The 17,036-nt window shown below is 43.9% G+C and overlaps 1 protein-coding gene across 5 annotated transcripts in view; it reads left to right on the forward strand.

Annotated features, from left to right (window-relative positions):
- tspoap1 (TSPO associated protein 1) overlaps positions 1-17,036 on the forward strand; it is a 69,732-nt gene that overhangs the window by 35,213 nt on the left and 17,483 nt on the right. For 2 of the 5 annotated variants that reach the window (XM_016668228.1, XM_016668229.1), the window contains 16 exons: positions 1,355-1,444; positions 1,537-1,659; positions 2,170-2,274; positions 2,473-2,523; positions 3,047-3,079; positions 5,089-5,269; positions 7,974-8,078; positions 8,498-8,700; positions 10,883-10,989; positions 11,072-11,181; positions 11,662-12,537; positions 13,639-13,665; positions 13,836-13,987; positions 14,731-15,207; positions 16,103-16,489; positions 16,739-16,894. In XM_016668228.1, the coding sequence (XP_016523714.1) occupies positions 1,355-1,444; positions 1,537-1,659; positions 2,170-2,274; positions 2,473-2,523; positions 3,047-3,079; positions 5,089-5,269; positions 7,974-8,078; positions 8,498-8,700; positions 10,883-10,989; positions 11,072-11,181; positions 11,662-12,537; positions 13,639-13,665; positions 13,836-13,987; positions 14,731-15,207; positions 16,103-16,489; positions 16,739-16,894 (3,183 nt within the window). Of the gene's footprint in view, positions 1-1,354; positions 1,445-1,536; positions 1,660-2,169; positions 2,275-2,472; positions 2,524-3,046; positions 3,080-3,492; positions 3,514-5,088; positions 5,270-7,973; positions 8,079-8,497; positions 8,701-10,882; positions 10,990-11,071; positions 11,182-11,661; positions 12,538-13,638; positions 13,666-13,835; positions 13,988-14,730; positions 15,208-16,102; positions 16,490-16,738; positions 16,895-17,036 lie in introns of all 5 variants that reach the window. The other 3 variants (XM_016668231.1, XM_016668232.1, XM_016668227.1) reach the window with 2 other exon arrangements.

Here is a 17,036-nt window from a genome sequence, read left to right on the forward strand (position 1 = left end):
TGCTATGCTTCCATCTCTGTGCTATGATCTGCAGTGGTCTCGTGCCATCCCTAAATAGATAACACCCTGGGTGTTTGTCCATGTTGCTCTGTTCTGTCAGGTCAGCATACGCTGTCAGATCGTCATACCCTTAGCACAAACTCTGTCAGACACGTCATTACCATATAATTTTATTTAATTAGCAACAGAGAATCATGATGTAGATCATCATATGCTTTATTAAGAGTTTGTATGGCATCCTGACTTAGCAGTTAAGTAGGTTAATGAGTTTTACACCAGCGTGTGTTGTAGTTGACTGCAGCTGCAGCCAGACCTGCTTTAAATACACTTTGAAACCACGACAACGCATGTCTATCTATCTAGTTATCATTGAAAACAATTTAATGACTTATTTTCGTCATAACTTGTTGCGTATGGTAAACTGACAACTCCTCTGACTGTCGGACTTCTTAATGCGCATCCACAGGCATGGTACTCACTGCATGTTTGCTATTCTGATAGCGTATGGTAATCTCATAGAACGGCTCTCAGGACTCCAGTCCTATCTAATAAGTAAAGAGACGAGCAGATGAATCATACTGTTCCTGAATGTCGCATCACTATATTGCAGACTTTTGGACATAGCGTTGTCCCATATATGCGACAAGTCAGTCAACATCTCCGCACAGTAATTCAGTGCAGTGAGTGACAACTTTTTTCATCACAAATAACGTGTCTCTGTACAGCTAGCTTTGCTAACATCACGTTAACGTAGCTTACCTTCTTTGAGCTACTTTTCTAAGTGACGAAAAAAGTTAGACGTTGTTCCCACCGTCTGTGAAAGCGAAGCGCTGCTGAGTTAGCTGTGGCCATCGGATTTCTTATGATTTATGCAGCATTATTCTATTACTGACTATTAGACAGACATCTTCTGCCGCTGAGAGAAAACCACTGCGCATGTCTCAGAGCGCCGCGTGCGAGTGAAAGGTGGGGAGCGGAGGGGGAACAGAAACACATTATTGGTTGGATTTTAATCGGTGCGTTTTGCATCCACTGAAAACAAAGATGTTAACAAATAAAGTGGATAGTGTGCTGTATGTTTAGTGATATTTTCACAGTTGCGGTCTTGACTGGTCTTGAAATAAAATGCCGAGTCCTCAGCCCCCGAGACCGAGACAAGACCGAGACCAAATGCGGTCGAGTCCGAGACAGAGACCATCAAAAAATGGTCTCGAGATCAAGACCGATCTCGAGTACTACAACACTGATACCTGGGTCTCAGTGTTCAATCTCACCACCTCAACCACACCCCCCATGACAGCGTTATGTTCTAAAGACGAGGCGAGTCTGAAGACTGGGCTTGTGTGTCCAACAGGAGAGCCAGCTTGAGGATGAGCGAGGCAAAAATGAGCAACTAAAGGAGGAGGCAGAACTCCTCAGGAGGAAGGCGCAGCTGCTCGACCAGGTCAGTGTTCAACCGGTTCCGTCCCAGCCGGGTTGATGCAGCAGTGAATCCACTGGGAACCAGTCAATTAACGTGGCATTGCTGTCTCTTAGGCTCGGGCTGAGAATGAGGAGCTGAGGGAAGATCTCTCTGAAGTGACCGCTCAACACAATTCAGTTCTCGAAGAGAACCAGAGACTCCGTGCCAAACTGGAGAACCTAGAGCAGGTCCTAAAGGTATCCCACTGCATACAGCTTCACTGCAAAAACACAAAGTCTTAACAAGTATTGTAGGTCTAGTCTTAATACATTTGAAATAAGGCAAAACTAACTTTAAAGTTCTTTTTTTAGCAAGATTTAGGAGCTTATTTAAGGTAAATAATGCCTTAACATTAATTTTAAAAGTACTGGTTCCATTGGCAAATTATTTCGCTTATAACATGAGGAAAATGTCTTTTTATAAGTGGAACAATTTTCCAATGGAACTAGTACTTTTTTAAAATCGCTATTAAATAATTATTGACTTAAAACAAGCTCCTATAACTTGCTGATAAAGTTACTTGTAAGTTGGCGTTCTTATTTCAAGTGGAGTAAGACATTTGCTTTAGAGACTAGACCAAAAATACTCGGTAAGATTTTGTGTTTTTACAGTGTCGTGTGATTTCAGTTTGAATCTTAACCAAGACAATCAAAATGTTTGAAGTGGATTTGTTTATTATTGTTGCTGTTTTTCCCCCCCCCATAAAGCACATGCGAGAGGTCGCCGAGCGAAGGCAGCAGCTGGAATTGGAACATGAGCAGGCACTGGCTATCCTTAAGTTCAAACAGGATGAGATCAAAAGGTTACAGCGGGTAGGAAACACGAACGCTGCGTTTTCCACAAAAGTTCCTCTGGATAAATTGTTTTATAAGAAAATTGGGTGTTTTGTCCAGCAGGAGGCAACCTTAGGGCGTATAAAAAACCTTTTACTCAACATAGTCTACTGTGCTGTGAATTATTTTTTTCTTTTACGTATTAACAGCCAACTTTAACATCTTTTTACTTATTAGGCTCAGTTATTTGCCAAGAGGGAACATGAAGGAGTGGTTCAGATGCTGGAGGTGAGTTTAACGCCCTTGTGATTCCTGCACACACTCTGTCACCAAATAAGCACATTTATTTTACACCATGCAGCACTTCTGTTACCACTGCAAACCCCTGAGGTGCTTATGAGAAGTCAGGTATTTATAAAAATGAAAATAACAAAGGCAGTGAAATGACGCAAAGGAGCTGAGCCCCCAGTTTTACAAGAGATCTCCTCTTGAATACTCCATTGTGTTTGAATTGAACAGATGGCTTCTCTGTCGCTTTGTGTCTTTCTTACTCTCTGTGAGCTTCGCCGCAGTACAGTTTGTGTAAAAATAACTCAAACCAGCCATTAGGCAGCTAGAAACCCCGTCTGATTGGCTGCTAATTTTGAATTAAAAAAGGAAAAATTCTCGAGTCCTCGTATCGCGACGTGACTCACTGAAAGGCAAAAGGTCATCGTCGTCTGAATTTGAGCAACATGCACGTTTGTCATCAGAGCTGCTCATTTTGCTTTGTGAGTTTGTTCCTTAAAGAAAGTGTGTGTTTTTATTTTAGGACTTGACTCAGCTCGTGTTGCAGAGGGAGCTGGTAGAGTATATTTGCTCCTCGCTTCCTTCCTTCCTTCCTTCTCGGCTCCTCTCACTTTCTCTCTCTCTCTCTTTTTTTTTTTAAACCCAAGACAATCACAGGAGAAAGTCTCTGTCCCCTGCAGAGAGCGTAGGCTTTGTCACCAACTCAAAACGCGGCCGTTCCCAGTCTGCTTAAAAACGTGTTTTGGAGAGATTACCGATCTCGGACGCGTTCATTCGATGTCGGCTGCTGAGGGCCAAGAGACATTCTAGTGATTCTGGCTTCCAACAACATGGATTCAAACTTTTTCTACCTGACTAAAATATATTTTGTTCCTTCCAGAATCCCCTTTTATTTTTTATCTCAAGCATGTGTTTTGTGTTTGTAAACCTCTGCTTGTCCTTTGCTTCCTTTTGTCTTCTGCTAATCAGAGCACGCTGGACTGCATGCAGGTACTTCCTGACCTCCTCAGACCAATGATTCGCCAACCCTAACCTCCCATGTCGCTCACCGAGTTGAGGAAACACGCCTCAGCTGCTTTCTGTTTAACCCCCTCACAATAATGCACACAGTCCCACCGCCTTTTGTGTTCAACAGTGTCGAGTTACTAAAACTCTTGTTCAAATCAGGCCAATCACCTGAGGTCAGAAACAGATCTGTGACACAGTTTCCCAGAACATTTTACCGCATTTATCGCGTCTGTTCATCTTTGCTACATGCGGACAACAAAACAGATTGTTGTTTGTCATCGTTTTCGCTTCGGGGGTTAAAAGATGATTTGTGCCCAGGCTTTAGGTAACCACTGATATGTGTAGGTGAGAGCTAACAGGAAATGTTGTTCAGACAGTTTCAGCCTGCAGCTTTTGTCAGACCAAGCCCGCTTAAAAACTCCCACCACAGCCGGAAGTGAAATCAGCCACATATAGAAACTGGAGCCGAGCTGTGTGAAACCCCTCCCTACCCCCCCCAAACCCTCCTTGCAAAGCTATAGCAAACCTCGCTGTTCGGTGAAGTGGGTGTGAGACAGAAGCAGCATGTCTCGCTTTGTGCTCTCTCAAAGATTCCCTTATAAATGTTTTCTATCATAACTGTCCCATTCCTCTTATTTACCTCTTTTTTCCCCAGTGATCCTTAAAATGTTTGTCATGTGTGTTTGTGACTTAGTGTTTTTTTTTTTTAAGTTATTTGTCTAGTCACCAAAACTCCTGGGGTTTCATTGAGTTTGCTTAGGCCTGTCACAAAAACAAATTTTGCAAGAGGATAAATCGTCCCAGAAGTTTATTTATTTAATTTATTTCAAACATGATAGACATATAAAATCACACATGCGAAGAAGAGATGCGACAGACACGTTTTTGTACTACAATAATCTTAACGTGCTCGAAAAGGAGAAGGAAGAAGTTAGAAACTATTTCTATTATTGTTGTTTTGAGACTGTTTTCAAGTAATATGATGTTAACGGCATAATAATGCAAGTTAATCAATAAACTTTAAGTTTTAATGAACATTTAAAACTTGAACTTGAAGACATTTTAACTATTGAAATAAGCAGAAAAAACCCTGAAAACAACAAATAAAATGGAAACAAAAGCTTTTTGTCATCCAGAAAGCAAGACACGAGAAGAACTAAATCATGCCATTTGAAATGATTGAGTTTGTTTCAATTTAATCTGACTGAACAGTTTTGGAAACAATTCAGTCTCTAGATGTGTAAAGCTAGTATTGAAAATACCTGCTGCTGTAATTGCAATTGGTTTTTTTTTTCCCACTTCTTTATTCTTGGGTTGGTTCCATTTGCTCTCCACGTTTTTTAGTTTTATTTGTACAACAAAACGAATCGAGCTATGTGCCATTTTCCTTTTATTTTACAATTATGCATTGCGTTGTGTTGGTCTGTTGCATCATAAAATATATTGAAGTTTGCTGTTAAGAAGCAACTAAATGGCAACCAAACATGCTGAGACGTGGATGTGGCCGGTTGTCATTTTTACTGCAGCGTCTCCTAAATGTCTCTGTGTTGCGTGCAGTCGAAGGTACGAGAGCTGGAGGAGAAATGTCGCAGTCAGAGTGAGCAGTTCGGCCTGCTGTCCCAGGAGCTGGAGAAGTTCCGGCTGCAGGCCTCCAAAGTGGACCTGGCCAGTTCCACCCTCCTCAACAACCCCAGCCTCTCAGTTCTGACCAACGGGGTGGGCCTGACTACCGAACGAGGTGAGCTGCAGAACACCTGTCTGCTTTAATCATTAGTGGACTTTTCAGAGTTTAGGTGGCCTCAATGACTTCATTGCTATGTGATCTAAATCATTTCATTGCCTCTCTGGTTGGAGGTTAGGCTTTTAAGTAACAGGTTTATTGGATCGCCTTGTATTCATCTCCCCAAAAAACACTGAGCAGATTCCCTGTTCCTGCTGAAGAAAAGCAATCCTACAGCACGATGCTACCACCGTCATATTTTATTGTAGCAGGCGAGGTCTAGTCATATAACTGTGAACAAGACTTCTGATAAGTTTTCTCCAACAGTGTCTTGCATTTTAACGTAACTCTTTCTTCAAGGACAGATTTGTGGAGTGATGCAACTGACTAATCCATCAACAGGTTCTCCTTCAGAGGTTTGCATCTCCGCAGCTCCTCCAGAGCAACCATGGGCCTCTTGGCTGCTTCTACGATTAAGGTTGGGAAGAATTATGGATTCATCGGTGCGTTGCGATTAATGTTTTCCAACTCAATATTGATTTGGTGTGTTTGTGCTACGGTGAGGAACACTTTCGTGAGCCATGCGCACAATCTGGGGACGTTTGAGTGTTTACGTTAACCTCTTCCTCCATTTCCCGCACTTTCTGCTAACGAAGAACAGCTTTGGATCGCAGCAAGCTTGACGAGCTAGATGAACAGCTAGGGCCTTTTTTTTACCGGCAGGCATCCATTGCAGGCCGAGAAGCTGCGCGTCCTCACTACCTCATTACTGTATCAGCTCAGTGTCGGATTTAAACAGGTTGATGTGAAGACGTCTTCTTCTTTCTCTTCTTCTTCTTCGTCTTCTTCTTCGTCGTCTTCATCTTCTTAAGCTCTTTAGTGGTTGGCAAACAGCTATTTGCTGTGCGTTACCACCAGCTGGTGAGGTGGGTCAAATATGCTTAACATTGATGATTCAACAGTAGGGGTTGAATGACTACATATTTTTTATGGTCGACTACGTCATGATAATAGTCGAGTCGATGTCGACTAGTTGCGGTGATGTCATAGTGACGTAAGCGCAAGAACCCTTCACAACTACTTGGAGGCTTTATCAGCTATTTTCACGGCAAATATTGACCCGCCCCCTCCCCTTTTCCCGTTTTTACTAAGTCTATTATGCAGAATTAAAAGAGCAATAAACACATCATTCTTCGTGAGCAGCAGAGAAAAGTTCGTTGCACAAAGTTGGGTCTAACTTTTTTTTTTTTCCAAACACCGGCTGATGCTGATGATAGCTACTCGTATAGGAGTCAAATTATCACACTGACCACAGTGGTTCTTTTGGAACATCACAAACCAAACTTATTATGAACGGATCCCGTTTGGTTACAGTTGAATTCAACGAAGCCTCCTGCTGCTCCTCCGCCCGATGCGCAGCAGGAGGCTCTGCTGACTCAGAGTCGGTTCGGGTCTCTGAACCGACATGCAGACATGAGGGTCTGATAGAGATCGCCTCCATCACATCCTCAGGAGGAAGCTTGGACTTAGTTTCCAGATGTAGTCAAACCATATCTTTATAAGAGCGTAAAGCTGCCAGGTTAAAAGCTTTAATACGCAGGGTGACGCTGATCAGTTGGGGGTAGTTGAGGGATAAAAAAGCCTGACATCATGATGCGTTGTCGCACGTTACTCTGGTAGTCTAAGGATTTTTTCAGCACTAGTTTATTTCACAGCAATCTGACTGTAAGGGGGCAGAGAGAGCAGAGAGAGGCCTGGGTCCAGTGAATGGAGGACGGGAGTCGGACTCCAGACTACCGCAGGCTAAAGTCTCTGCATGCGGGGCGCCGCAGTAACCACCGCGCCGCGCAACGCCACTATTGCGGTAGCCTATGCTGTAATTTACAGTTTGTCTTTGTTAAATTATTTAAATTTTTATACAATTTGAGCTTTCTGACGAACTCACCTATTCCACCTTCTTTCATTTCCTTGGAAAAATCTGTTTTGTCATCTGATTGGGACTAGAAAAAAGTCATTGCAGAGAAAAGAATCGACTAGTCGACTAATTGGTGCAACCCCTATTCAACAGTGATGTGAATTATCTCAGTTTCCACAAGAAAAGGAGAATTAAGTTTAAATCACTTCAATGGTCATATTTTAACCTTTATGCTCCTTATTGAGCACAAGTCTTGTGGTGCTACTGTTGCTGTCACCTTGCTATCGTGATGGTGATGTATACCACCAGGGTTGTTAATATGGGCAGGAAAAACTAAGGAATAAGTAAAGCCTACAATCAATAATACGGAATTATTACTAAATTAGTATCGAAGGATTTAAAGCGACATTGAATCGGATCAATGTTGAATCAACAACGCCCCTTAGCGAGGCTTTAATCTTCTCCCTAACCTGTCTGCTGTGTTCTTGATTCTCCTTCACAGAGCAGCTGCAGTCATGCTGAGAATAAATTAGACGCAGGTGGATTCTGTTTACTAATTAAGATTTTTGCATCTCTTACTTTTGTTTGTCTTAAATCTATTTTAGGCACCCACTACTGCTGCAATGGCTGCTGTTGTCAGTAATGTGTATCCTTATAATCTCTTATCGTTCTCTCTGTGTGTGTCTTCGTCTTTCTAACATTACTTCCAGCCACAGCTGCTTCTCTGCTCCGCTCCTTTCGTCTCTCCGCGTCCCCACCACGTTGCCCGGTGTCTTTATGCTGTTCTGTGCTCTCTATGTGTTTTAGACTGCACTGGCGGCACACTGGACATGGTGTCGCTGGGCGAAATTGCCTTCTGGAGTCTGGAGGGAGGTGACCCTCTCTCCTGCCCGGACGGTAACGACCCACTCGGTACGCTCTCCGTCTCCGTTCGTCACGCTGTCACTTAAAGCACGGCACGTTCCGATCCGTCATCTCACCCGCACCGCCGTCGCTTGCCAGGCCCTGCTCTTGTTTCCCCGTCATCACACGCCGGCGAGAGTCGCCGCTCGGCGTTTTAAACGTCTGTGGAGCCTAGAACCTGTTAAGCCCCTTAACACGGCTGGTGTGATACACTGCGACACAAGGCAGCATGACCTCCAACCTCAGACAGATGGAGACTGGATTTCTTTTTTTTTTCTTCCCCCGCCCCCTGCACCGTTTTAATCAGCCATGTTCAACCTTGAGCTGCCTGCATGCCGTCCAGTGATCTCACCCACCTGGCAGGTCGCAGACAACTGGGTTAACGTGCACGGATGTGTTTTATCCTCTTCCCCTCTCTCTCCTGCTAGATGTGGCCGCCGCTTTGCGCAGGGGGTCCACGCCGCACGCAGCAGGACTCTCCAGGGTGGAGCACTCGCCCGTCACCAAGCACCGAGAGCTGCCCACCATCAGCGTCAGCAAGTCGGGGTCTTCCTCCAAGTCGGAAACCACGCACCTCACCCCCAAATCCGACACCCACCTCAGTCCGCACAAATCGAGCCCGACGCACGAGGTACCCAGCACTTTCTATTCAGTTTTGACGTCGTAACTTCTGGTAGATTCACAGTGAAGCAAAACGGATCAACGGGAACCGCATGAAGTAAATCTGGTTCAGAGCGTTAAATGTGTCTAACATGACACCAGTAAACTGCAAGGATTTTTTTTTTCTTTCTTTATTCCACCTGGAATAACTGGTTGTAAGTCACCAGGGCTTTCCTAGTAGAAAGTTGTGAGTTTGACTTCAGCTCCCTCCTCTGCCACTTACTGATGTTCATTTGAGCAAGGCAGTTATTTCCAGTTTGCCCGCAAGTGTGAAAGCACTAAAAAAATAGCTAAACTTTTACATATTTAGGATTTTTCAGGCTGCAACTCATTAACTTTAAAATATCTGTCATTTGTACTTCATTTGAAAAGTAAATATATTTATCTAAAATGTGTTTATGTTCCATCTCAGTTACTTTTCATTAATAATCTTTCGAATTAAAAATTGTGAAGCTAAATTAAAACTAGTGGTGGGACTCATTGGAGGGTTGGTAATTAATTAATTAATCTGCAATTAATTGCATTTCAATCAAACCATATTTTGACATTTCAATTTAAAAACCTATATTATTGCTAAAGTATTGTATGAATAGACATATGAACCCAACAATAAAGATTTGCATTGTTTTTAAGCTGCAGGTCTTCAGCCATCAGATTAGTCCTTCATACTCATTCAGCTTTCAAGCGTTTAAGGATCTCCTAATCGTTTATGGAACTTTTTTTTTATAAAAATACTACTTTAGCGCAGCGTACACACTGCAGTAGTCTTCCTCAGCATCCCATCAGATAATCTTTTTGAAGCAAAAATTAACCCCCTGCAGGCCAAGAACAGCAGCTCTTTGTCGCCCATCGCTGTCATTTGCAGATGTCGCTTGTGCGTCAGATTTACTGACGTGCCAGAAACGTGCAAACACAAAGGTTCCGCCTGTCATTTGACGCAAGCACGGAGCGCAGCTGATTATGCAAGTCCTACTTCTGCTCACACACATCCGATAGATATTTGGGGATTGCTGCTTAGGCTCTACAGAGTCGGTTCCTGCATGTTGGTGGTCTGTTTATCTCGTCACCCGTCAGCCCCCAAAGCTCATATTTAGTGAGATTATCCACTCGGCACTGTGGATTATGAAGGTTATACAGTAGTAGTTGTGGGTGATTATCTCCCACAGAACTACAAATACAGCATCTTTTATTGCTGCCACTATTTAAAATGAGACGTCAGGTATCAAGTTGGTTAGTGACTAATTTAAAAAATGAAAGCTCTTCCTGCTTAGCCTTGCAAAAAGACATTTTCTAAATGTCAGATAAAGTGGTACAGGCAAAGTAGATCCAATAAGATTATTTTTCAGTCTGTTGATAAGATTGTGAACCTTGGAAGTAAACTCGGGTTACGTTTCGTCCTGTTTTTTGTCTTTGCTTCACTTCCTGTAATTACTCGCAGTTGAGCACAGTGGTTTCCTTTACAGTCAACTCTAAACAGCCAGGTTGTTATTTCTAGATAACTCGCATAGATAACTAATATGCAGTTGTCTCATATAAAATGTACCAGTGTGATTCGCCAAACAAAGGCAGTATTATGCAAAACCAAATTTTTTAGCTTCATATCATGTTACAGAGATATTCCAACATCAGAAATATATGTAAAACATCTTGCTTCGGCTTATTTATGCATGTTTTGAGAAACCCTTGAGTCTCCCGTCCCATGGCAACCATTTTGGGGGTGCCTTAACTCCTGCTAATTTAATGCGCTGTCTGTGTCCTTAAACCTCCGCCTCAGCACCTCCCTCACTAAGCTCCTTCAGACTAGCAGCAGCAGTAATTGGCAAACACCTGGTGGAAATGCACATCTGCTGTGCTCCTAGAAACGGGTGTAAACGGCTTCAAAGGACGGCGGCACGGAGAGAAGCACTGCTTTAGCGACGTGCTGAAGGCGAAGTGTCAGAAAGAGTAGGAGGTTTTTAAAGAGACAGACACTGATTTTAATCGGTCAGATGTGGTTACGATACAAACAGCATTTTTATAACAACTGATGGTGAGCTGCTGACTTGACTGTACAATAAAATTGCACTGGAAAATACATAATAGCCCACCTTGGAGGTGTTGATTACTGATTCCCTTTACTTTTACCCATTCTAAGCATTATTTGTTTCCCTCAGGTGGACACAGCCAGTGAAGTTGAGGAGTTGGACATCGATGTGGCCCCGGCGCCGTACACAGCCAGCAGGGGAGCAGCAAAGCTTCAGGTTTTTATTGCCAGATACAGGTAAGTAAACACAGTTTCTTTTACTGCATCAACAGCTTGTTGAGATAAACGTTGAACATTAAGATGTTTTTATCCGTCGCAGTTATAATCCTTACGATGGGCCGAATGACAACCCTGAGGTGGAGCTGCCTTTGACCGCTGGGGAATACATCTACGTTTACGGCGACATGGATGACGACGGCTTCTATGAAGGTAACAATATGTTGTTTGCTCAACCGTTTCAAAGTCATGCTACTGGTAATAATTTCATTCTAATGTGAAAATTTCCAAGCCTCAACCTCAAAGAGCACCCTTCCCTGCGACACCACCCTCAGCTCCTTCAGACTAGCCAGTAGCAATTAGCAAACCCTTGGAAGAACTGTGCATCTGCTGAACTCGTTATATGAGCTACTTCTCTGTGCAACGCTGGTGGAAACGTTGTTAGAGGATTACTAGAGGAGCAATGCTGTAATGACTTCCTAAAGGTGGAGTTTCAGAAAGATCAGGAGACAGAAGCCTAATGTCAAGGGGTTAAATTACAAAACCACATTTCTTTTAAGTCGTAATTGATATCAATAGCAATTTAATAACAACTTTAAAATGGAACCATGTGCCTGGGAAATACTTAATACTGCCCCTTTAATGTTCCTGACTTTACCTGATGTTTAACATTTAACCGTCACCGTCGTCCAGGTGAGCTGATGGACGGACGGAGAGGGCTGGTCCCCTCCAACTTCGTGGAACGCGTGTCAGACGACGATGTGATGAGCGCGCAGCACCCAGAGACCGGCGACGTGTCGCACAACTCCCTGCTCGACAGCAGCCTGCACAGTGCCAGCCACCAGCACCACCTCCACCTGGGCGCCGGCGCCTCAGAAAGGACGGAGGCGTCGGCCGCCTCCGGCCCCGCCTCCGTCCTCCCGGACGCGGTGTCGGCCTCGTCCGTCCCGGCCCCCCTCACCAACGGCCTGGACCTGGACTTGGAGGAGGTGGGAGTGGACGTCGTGCCTTACCCGCGGAAACTTACCCTCATCAAGCAGCTTGCCAAGAGCATCATCATCGGCTGGGACCCCCCGTTGGTGCCGGCCGGCTGGGGCAACGTGTGGAGCTACAACGTGTACGTGGACCAGGAGCTGCGGCTGAATGTGCCCTTCGGCGCTCAGACCAAAGCGGTGCTGGAGCGGCTCGACGTCAACCTCAAAGCCTACCGGGTGTCAGTCCAGAGCCTGACGGAGAAGGGCGTGTCGGACCAGCTCCGCTGCAGCATGCTGGTCGGCCGGGACGTCTGCGTGGCGCCCACGCAGCTGCACGTGGACAGAGTTACCGCCACGTCCGCCAACCTGACCTGGCTGCCCAGCAACAGTAACTATGTGCACGTTGTGTCCTTGAACGATGAGGAGTGTGAGCTGGTGAAGGCTGGCTGCTACTCGCTGTGCCTCAATAACCTCTTGCCCAGCCTGCAGTACACGGCCAAAGTGGAGGCGCGGCCGCACCGAATGCCGTGGGAGCTTCCTGCCGAGCGGCGGGAACACAGAAGCGCCACCGTCAGCTTCAGCACGCTGATGGCAGGTCAGGACCAAATGCATCACGCCGTTTTAAATGTGTCCCCTCCCCATTGAGCATTCGAGTCAAAATAATGTAACCCTTGGCACATGGAAGCCTCTGTGTTTATCGTCTAGCTCAAACATTTGATCCAGATTAAGAATTTATACTGCTTTTTTTTTTTTAACAATAATCCCACTGTGAAGTAATTACGTAATTCAGATTCCGACACATCAGTGGTGACACAGGTCTCTGGTGTCCATCCAATAATTTATCTGTCATCTGTAGGCAGGGAGCGTTGATGGAAGAGATGGAAGAAAGAACTCATTCAGAAGTTAAAGACTCAGTTGCTGTCGATTTTTCGTGTGGATGCATCACTAAAACCAGACTCGTTTTGTAGCCGCTATACATTCAGCTCACATAACTGGTTTCTTTTTTTTTTTAGGCTGCAATTGCCAGTGACTTAGAACAACATTTACTCGTTTATTTTTGGAATATTGATATTCTGCTGAATTCAAAGGAGATATGATATGATAAATACCACAGAGACTTACCTTAACGCTTTTCTTCAATCTCTTTCATTTCTTTAAATTATGCCCACAATAGCTGACGGTCACCAATTATAATTTGTAGAATTTCTCCTAATTAACTTTATTCAGTGTCTGAAATCAAGAAATGTGTAAAAAGAAAAAAAGAGTGAAAAAAAGCCATCACAAAGGGGCCAAAAGTTGTCAGCTATAATAACACATTTCTTCAGTAAATACATCCAACATAACCATACAGCTTAAAGTTGAAGTTTTAATGTTAAGAGTCTGAGAATAGATTTCACACAGTTTAAGCTCCCCGGAAAGACTTTTGATAAAATTGAGACTGATTGATTTATCCCGTAAGATTAATATGATTTTAGCAAAGCCTGTTTCACATGTTTCACTAAACCAACTGTCTAATGTAAGAGTCTGAGAAAATGGTTTTTAAGAAGCAGATTTTTATTATCTCTTAGCTTTTGTCTTTGCTGCTGTTTTGTTGTTGAAGTCGGTTTTGTTTGGTGCCACATTCCTCTTGTCTTCTGCCAACTCTTGAACGGTTTGAGTCACATTTCTCTAAAACAATCTGTCAAATTTGCTTAAGTTCCATGCGCGCACTCTGGGAATTCAGGTATCTGGATCCTTCTTGTGCATTTAGATGGCTAGCCTGCTGCTTACTAGTGTTGTTTACCCACTGTTAAGACAGTCGCTCCTCTGTTTTGTCCTGCTTTTAGTGCAGAAACATGAGTCTTGATACCATGTTTGCTGTTCCCCGGGGCGTAACGCGTTTAATCGCTGCAGGTCCCCCCGACGCTCCGCTGGACGTGCAGCTGGAGCCCGGTCCCTCTCCCGGCATCGCTCTCATCAGCTGGCTGCCCGTCACCATAGACGCTGCTGGCACCTCCAACGGAGTCCGGGTCACTGGATACACCATCTATGCGGACAAGAAGAAGGCAAGGAGTTTCAATGATCATGTAATGAGTGTGAATTGCTGATTTTCACACAGGTGCTTGAAATGTTTGAATATAAATATTTCCAAGGTTTGGGAAGTGTTTGTGTAAAGTCCTTAACTTGGTTTGGAAAGGATTATTTACATGAGATATTTTCATGCACCTAATTAAAAAAAAAAACAAGCATTTCTTTTTTCTCACTACTTGAACTTAAATCAGACTGAACTTTTCATGTCTTAGGCCATTTTAAATTATTTATAATTATTTCTATTTGCTAAAGGCCAGAAAACTTAGTGAGTACAGGTTTTTTTTATTTTTGTATATTGTGTTTAGGCACTTTATTTGAGCTTTAACACGATTTGTTTGGATAATGAATATTTATTATTCCCTAATGGCTTATTGACTTTTTGATCTGTGAAATTGAAATAAAAGTCAGCTTATATATTTTACATTAAATTAGGGTCGGGTATATAGAGTGAGTAAGAAAGACGTTTCAAATCATAAAATTGTTATATTCTATATTCCTGCTGTAGAATATAGAATACTATCACTACATATTACTAGTAGCAGTAATAAATTACACATTGTAAGGGTGAATTTTTTAGTTCTTTTGTATTGTTTTTTATCTCCAAAGTTTGGTGCTGGAAAAGTTTGAAAACTTACCTTGAAAATGCTTGCAAAGTGCTTGAATTGTACTGCTGGAAAAGCGTACGAAGTCTGAATTTTAACACTCTTGCTGTCAAAAGGTCTTGGAAGTGGCGTCGCCGACGGCTGGCAGCGCTCTGCTGGGCCCGTCTCAGATCCAGGCCCTCCAGGCAGCGCAGGAGCTCACCGTTCGCACCATGTCTGCCCACGGGGAATCCTGCGACTCTTTCCCAGTAAACGTGCCCTCCAAGCTGGCCGCCGTCATGGCAGGCCCGACTCCGACCGCCCCAGTTGTGCCACACCTCCCCTGCACCCCAGTAGCCCCCAGTAACTTATCCCCACTTCCGTCTTATGGAAGCTCTGCTGCCAAAGTCTCTGCGCTGCCCAACACTCTGCCGTCAGGCACACAGAGGCACGGCCCCGCGGTGGAGGCCGCTGCCAACCTGCCTCATGCTCTCCACTCACAAGATCGTCTGCTATCTGCCTCGTATGTGAAAGCCTGGGCCGACCCGACCTCTGCTGCTGCCTTGACTGTGCGCGAGGCCTTCTCACCCGTGGCCTCCGCCGTTCCTCCAGTGGTAACGCTCACTCTGCCAACTTTTGATCGATGTGATGGGAATGAAAATCTGACGTCTGGGGTTCGAAATTGTTGAACTCACTTGTGTGTCAATTGGGTGTTTTCAAGGTTTGGAAAGTGCTTGATTTTCATGTAAAGCTCTTGAAAATACTTAATATTCTGACTGCACAGTTTTGTAATAAGTGAAATCTAATGTTTGATTAAAAGCCTACAATTAGAAAATGTTATTTATAGTTGAAACCAGACATTTAAAAATAACAAAAAAGGCCCTTTCAATAAACTTCTCTTTGTTTTATCAATTGAATTAGCAAGATTACTTCTATTGGCTAAATGCCAGGAAACTTGAGCGAATATATGTATATATATTTTTTATATATTTATTACTTCCTGATTGCTCAATCACTTATTGATCTGTGTCATTGAAATAAAGGTTAGCTTATTTTTATGCGCTACACAACGTTTTTGAAATTGGGGGATTATTTTTTTGTTCTCTGATCGATCAGGTGTGTCAGTGTGTGTGTGTGTGTGAGCAACGATTCCAAACAAAACATTTTAATATGTTTTGTTTCAATCGTTCCTGCTGTAGAATGTATATACAATCACAAGACATTGCTAATAACGATAATAAATTATACGATAGTGAATTGAAACTCTTTTATTTCTTTAGTTCATTTGTTTTGCTATTATCTCCTTTCACTGGAAAGGTTTTTGAAAACTTCCACGCTTTAATTTTACTGTGGGAAAAGCGTCCGAACCCTGAACATCAAGCACATAAAATGCTAATTGGAGCGAAATACCGGTGTGAAGCATCTGATTGACGAGCAGCCACTGAAACTTAAAATTGGCTCTCCTTGTTAACAGATGTTATCATAAAACGTTGCGTTTCCCCTGCTCAGGTTAATGTGGCCTCCCCCGTCAACGCAGCACCTCAGCCGTCGCCAGCAGCGGCGACGCCACCTCCACCTGCTCAAGTGGAGATTGTGGCGGCGGCGTTGGATCTCCGCAGAGACGCCGACAGTCCCGGGACGATACGTCCTTTCCCATCCATCACAGAGTTCATCGAGGACCCCTGTGCCAAGCTCGGGACCCCAGAGCGCGTCGCAAGTCCACCTAAAGCCCCGATCGTTGACCTCTTGAACCCGCAGAACACTAATGTCCTGCGACCACCCAGCACTTCGCCGCTGGAGTCGGAGGTGGAGGAGGAGCCGGAGAACACTCGGCTGGTGTCCATTGAGGAGTTCTTGAGGCAAGACCAGGAGCCGGCTTACTCTAGTAGGCAGCAGGTAGGCTCTGATTATTTGTTTTTTTTACATAAAGATATATTTATACACCTCTGAGCTCATGACTTTCAACAGTTTTTACCCCCAAAATTTAGTAAAAAAAAGACATACTATGTGTTTAAATGTAGCCAGAGCTACAGCAGAGTGACTTAAAAGTATTAGAGCTAAAATGGTTACATCTTTCATGAAGCAGCAGAATTCACGACAGACAATTCTCATTAGATTGGCTGACGTGCTGCTGTTTTCCTTCAGAGTTACAGCAGAGGCCTGATGGAGCCTCACAGCGACTACCATGCGGACAACAGCCGTTCGGATCTGTCAGATATCCTGGAGGAGGAGGAGGAAGAGCTTTACTCGGACCACCTGGGAGAAGCACAGCCCAGGGGGTACGCAGTGGGAGCCAACAGGGTAAAGAAATTCATTACTAATGTATGTATCCTCTGTTGCATAGGCTCTACGACTTCTGTCTTTTTTGTAGAGTGTGAGCGTGCTTCTTTTTGTTTAAGGTGACCTCTTATGCTTCCTTGAAAAGGTTACGATAGGTTCTATA

This window comes from Poecilia formosa, unplaced genomic scaffold (assembly GCF_000485575.1).
Source record: "Poecilia formosa unplaced genomic scaffold, Poecilia_formosa-5.1.2 Scaffold14, whole genome shotgun sequence".
In the NCBI taxonomy this organism is placed as follows: Eukaryota; Metazoa; Chordata; class Actinopteri; order Cyprinodontiformes; family Poeciliidae; genus Poecilia; species Poecilia formosa.